Genomic DNA, 5,136 nt, shown 5'->3' with positions numbered 1-5,136 from the left:
GTATGCGTACCTTTCCCCCAAATAAGCCACAGGATACCCCCTCTCTCTCTCTCTGTCTCTCTTTCATTAACAGGGGTTTTAGAATAAATTCACACCTACAAAATCGAATACTTATCTGATTAAACGATTACGTCTATCGTTAATGACAAACTTCGCATAGAATTTCTCGAAAGTTAAAAAATAATTCGTTGATAATAATTCTATGCTTTTTGTTGTACTTTGTAATTCAAGATATACCGCAATAATCGACTCTAAAGGTGAATGCCGTTTTGGAATCGGTGAGATGGACTTCTTCGCCAGCATTAGCCCGAATTTGGCAAAGAAATACCAATCGTACATAGAAAACGCCAGCTTCATTGTTCTCGATGGAAATCCACCTCTGGACACGATTAAATACGTCCTAGACCTTGCAATATGCTCGAAAATTCCAGGTAAGCGATACTTCTTAATACTCTAGCGATTCTTTTTCAATTTATTTTATTGGAGTAATAATCTCGTATGTGTTTGACCGCATCTTCGGAATGTACAATATAAAAATTAATATCGTGATCTCGGCATTAAATGTGTATATCTAAAAACTATAAAGTACAAAATAATTAGTATGCTTGAGATATAATTTAGAAGATTTGTCAAGCTTATAAATACAAGCTCTGAATATACATATACGTGACAGTCATATTTATCACTGTATACTTGCGATAGTCGCAATTTATAGCTACGTGTATAAAACTATATTATAGATATGTATAAACAGTTCTCTTCCTCTAAATATATAAATTTCTATAAGAAATGGACGGAGTTAAATAGTATTGATGAGAACACGCATACGTGAACTTGATAACACGATCGTTTCGTGTAGTAGAGAACGAATTATATGTATCCTCCTCTTTGCAACCCTTGATGAGTCTGTGGATTAGGCTGCATTTGCATTACTAAATTACGAGATTCTCGGCGCAACCTATAACCGGCTTTGGCATCCAGATACAAGAAAAATGCAGCCAACCAATGGAACATAAACGAGATAACTGCTAAGCCATATGACCAAGATAAATGATTAAAATTCGGGTACATCAACCAGTCTCTGCGCCAGCATTGCCCTCCAAATATTGACACTGCCAAGAACAAAAAAGTGCCTGAAATACGAAAATCATAAAATTAATTACATTTCCAACATTTTTCGTACTTTGTTGTTAATGAAATTTGTACTCGCCTGTAGCTGCACAAGACAGAAAGGCAAATGCAGAAAGGAGCCATTCAAAATTCAATACAAATTTCAAAGGCCAACGAACTAGAATCAATGCAATCAGAACTTGCGCGAAAAAAGACAGCAAAAGGGCAAGAGTGACAAATGTTTGCACCACCATCAGCCATACTGGTAACAGCCATTCACGAATCACATAATATTCTTCAGAGAAGATGTGATGACATCCATCAAATTTCTTATCAAACTGAAAGTATGGGTATCGAAATTGTTCAAAACAATATTCCCAAAGTCCCATGTGCTTGAAACTACTGAAAGTTTCTTGATAAGACTGTATCCAATAGGGGCTGAAAGTAGTTAAAATTTAATTGTAAAAATAATTAGATATTAAATAGTCTTTGAAGAACTATATTTACTCAGATATTATTATTATATGAAAGTTCCAAATTTTGTTAATTATTACCTCGTAAATGCCATTACTAATAGTAAACCAGCAATATACGTGATAACTCCACCAAAAACTATCGCATCTGAAAAAACATAATGAAAAATGAATAGAGGTTAAACATGTTTGTCAATCACCATACAGTGAAAAACAATATTCCTTACTTGACGCGCGATGATATTCCTGTTTATCGACGGACATGTTAATAATTTATTATTGATGAGATCAAAATTATAAATCAATTCAGTTTAACAAAAAGTTTGTTTATAAACTACCGAAACACGGACTTTGTTGCAATTTGCCACACCTCTCGTTCCTTCGCTGCTGCAAACTTATTTGACATTTTGTAAGATGGCGCTGTTCGGTAATCAGTGGTTCTCAAATCATTTGTATTTAAAAATAAATGTAAAATCAAGTTATCGAACAAAATAAACAATTCTTTTAACAAAGGAAAGGCGAACAGGAAAAACACAAAACAGGATTTTATTTAACAACTAATTACATGTTTATTTAAGTAAAGATATATTACAAAAATGTATGCATTGTGCTATCTTAATTAGGTATAATTTTATAAATGATTTTGTATTTAAGGACGGATGTCAGCCATTAAATTACCAAGTAATATTACTCAATTATTGTGTATATGTAAATAACAAGTCTTTTTACGTTTACAACATACAAATTTAACACTGGCAGTGAACATTTACATCATAAAATCATGTAGTATTCAACGACCTATCGCGTGTACAAAAGAAACAAATTACTTATTTAATATGATCGAGATTGTTCTCCCTCTAGGCTTCAAAACTCTTGCTAAAATAATCATAGATACGATCGCATTCTTATTAACTGTCTATATAACTGTTTTTTAAGGCACTTGTTTTACAAAGGAAAGTATGATGGCTCAAAGTACATTTACTTTGTGCATTAATGTTAAATTCCAAAATTGTCGATATACAGCAAAAGCAATAACAGTATGAGTATACAGATAGCTCTCTGTAATGAATATACCTCTACATATCTTGTATATATAAAACATTATACAAAAATACAAATCTTGTTCATATCTTACTTTGTACTTAAAATAATACAAATCTTATAATCTACACAATTTACTCTACTATTGGATACAAGCTAATATAAATGGACGGAATAATATTACAAAATTTTGGTATTAAAATGTGCAAGTCTTGTATGATAAAAATATCCTACTTATGTACGAGATTCAAGTTGAAATCTTGTTTGAGATTCTTTCAAGTATTCTCTCTTTTTTCGCTGAACTATTCCTTCAACAAGGAAAAGTATACCGGTTATAATAGTCAATACACTGCCTACAGCTGCCATTATGAAGGACCAACCAAAAAAGTTATTCGCATGCCCAGGCATCCAACCTTTGGTGTTTCCAAGGCATGCAAATATAATAACTGCCAATCCACCACTTATACCACCAGCCAATAACAAATATCCAATCGTCATTATGAGTTGTACATATCGTCTCTGTTCTGGATTGCAGCATAAAGCAAATAACAATATCAATATAAACGATATAAGACTCAATAAAAAGCATAGAGTGAAGAAGAACTGTGTTGCTATCATGAATGCTGTAACAAAAACAATTACAATTATGTGTGAAATATGTAAATGCTTATCAAACAAAGATATCCAAAAAGAAATCAAGATCTTTTGAACAAATATCGTTTTTATGGTGAAATAAAAGAGGAAACTCACGAGGCAGAAGAAAACCACGAATATCAGAGTATCCTGCAGTGAAGGGATCATAAACCCATCTGCAGCCGACGAAAAAGCGTCTAGGCGCATCCATTTCCTGAGGATTTGGCAAAGATCTAAAGCAATGTGTCCAAAGGCCCAATTTATCTAGTTTCGCGCCAGTGATACGATAATCGCTCACTAACCATGATGGTGTACCGAATGCAACACAGACACACACGAAAGCGAGAATGAAAACACCGACACCGATGTTGCCAGAAAAGCTTCTTTTCTTCATCGTAAAAGTTCGTTCCGTGAACGATGGAGATCACGACGTGGAATACTGCGAACGATAAACAATTCACAAATCTACTGATCCAGTAAAGATCCCACGGTATTAACCACACCCAAACACGTTATGTTGTCCAGTGGCCATGTAGAATACCGTCTAACCTAACCTTGTAAAATCGTGAGTATCCCACGAGTACAAGCTAGCAGTTATTACGAGTAAAGGGTTCTCAATCTGCTGTTAAAATACTTAAAAAATGAAATGTCCTCGATTCAATTACAAAGAACAAGACTAAGATGAGCGATACTTTAACATGGGAAACGCTACTCCGCGAGTTAAAAATTTTATGTAAATTCTCATTGTTAGAACATTACAACGTTGTTATTTTTATTTGGCGCCTTTGAACGTGCAACGAATGTAAGCAACATCAATATGCAAATAAATTGGGTCAAATGCACCGCGTACTACTGAAAACAATTTTCTTTAAATATATGTCGAACTTTGTTTTACGTTTCTTCAATAATTCTAGAATTTGACGAAGAATATCGAAGAAATAAATTTTAAGAGTCAGATTCCAAACTTAGTTTTCCATATCTTTAGATCTCTATATTCGTGGGATTATATACAGGATTAAGAATTTTTTATGGGATAGATATTTTACATTTATAATTTATTTAAGCCACACTCATCGTCTTAGATCAAGATTCTCAGAATGCGAGTCACTTTTATTGTCATCCGCTCATGATTCATTCAGATAAAATTCACATGCGTCAAAATGACGACTCGAATGCATGTGATTATGGAAATAAAAAACAAATTAACTGTAAATCGAATTGAAATTTATCGCAAATCACATTTCTATCGTTTTATATTACCTTTGTTTTCAAACAATGAGAGTTAAAGGGATAATTTTATGTAAATGATGCTAGACAAATAATGAATTATTTACGAAACCGTTCATGAATTAATACGTTTATCGATACTTGTACAATTTTATAGTATCAGTAAGTGTAAAAAATGGCGTGTAACCGACAGTAATACGGTTTTCAGATGTGATCGATATAGTATGCGAAATTGTAGAAGTCGCTGATTAAAATAGGAGGTAAACTGGGTCAACGACTTACACCTGACGTCGATCTTCGTGCACGCAATCTTAGTCGTAACTCACGTTGAATTATTTCCCTCGATAGTAAAACGGGTCACAACTTGACTGTGTTCTGCCCTTTAAAACTTGATTATTTTTCCCTACAAATTTCATAGATCGAAATCTTGGTACGAGTTACATTAAACGTGAATATACTCATGAAATTATTGTATTTTGATTTCCAACGATGTTCAATTTCTTAACATTATAATTCTCCTAATAAAATAGTCTCGTAAATTTATATACGTAAAGTTGATTTAGCAAATCAACACAATTCTATGAAGAAAAAAAAAGTACTAATGGAAGTAGACATTTTCAAACAAGTTATTTTATTGCTTCAACTTTTTATA

At 33.0% G+C, this 5,136-nt stretch overlaps 3 protein-coding genes across 4 annotated transcripts in view; 1 reads left to right on the top strand and 2 right to left on the bottom strand.

Annotated features, from left to right (window-relative positions):
- The window catches only part of LOC143351691 (uncharacterized), a 37,097-nt gene that overhangs the window by 29,408 nt on the left and 2,553 nt on the right, over positions 1 to 5,136 (top strand). For both annotated transcript variants that reach the window (XM_076783506.1, XM_076783508.1), the window contains exon 7: positions 232 to 431. In XM_076783506.1, the coding sequence (XP_076639621.1) occupies positions 232 to 431 (200 nt within the window). The remainder of the gene's footprint in view (positions 1 to 231; positions 432 to 5,136) is intronic.
- On the bottom strand, positions 459 to 1,992 carry Pck (Claudin superfamily protein pickel). The gene is made up of 4 exons (XM_076783515.1): positions 1,811 to 1,992; positions 1,665 to 1,731; positions 1,211 to 1,548; positions 459 to 1,133 (listed from the first exon to the last, which is right to left on the bottom strand). The coding sequence occupies exons 1-4, from the start codon at positions 1,845 to 1,847 to the stop codon at positions 871 to 873; spliced, it is 705 nt and encodes a 234-aa protein (XP_076639630.1). The 5' UTR covers positions 1,848 to 1,992; the 3' UTR covers positions 459 to 870.
- Positions 2,187 to 4,184, bottom strand: Sinu (claudin family member sinuous). Its single transcript, XM_076783516.1, has 2 exons — positions 3,375 to 4,184; positions 2,187 to 3,247 (listed from the first exon to the last, which is right to left on the bottom strand). Exons 1-2 carry the CDS (start codon positions 3,649 to 3,651, stop codon positions 2,859 to 2,861), a joined length of 666 nt encoding a protein of 221 aa, XP_076639631.1. The 5' UTR covers positions 3,652 to 4,184; the 3' UTR covers positions 2,187 to 2,858.

Source organism: Colletes latitarsis, chromosome 2 (genome assembly GCF_051014445.1).
Source record: "Colletes latitarsis isolate SP2378_abdomen chromosome 2, iyColLati1, whole genome shotgun sequence".
NCBI lineage: Eukaryota > Metazoa > Arthropoda > Insecta > Hymenoptera > Colletidae > Colletes > Colletes latitarsis.
The sequence above is the reverse complement of the archived record's forward strand: the minus strand, read 5'-3'. Positions and strand labels throughout refer to the sequence as shown.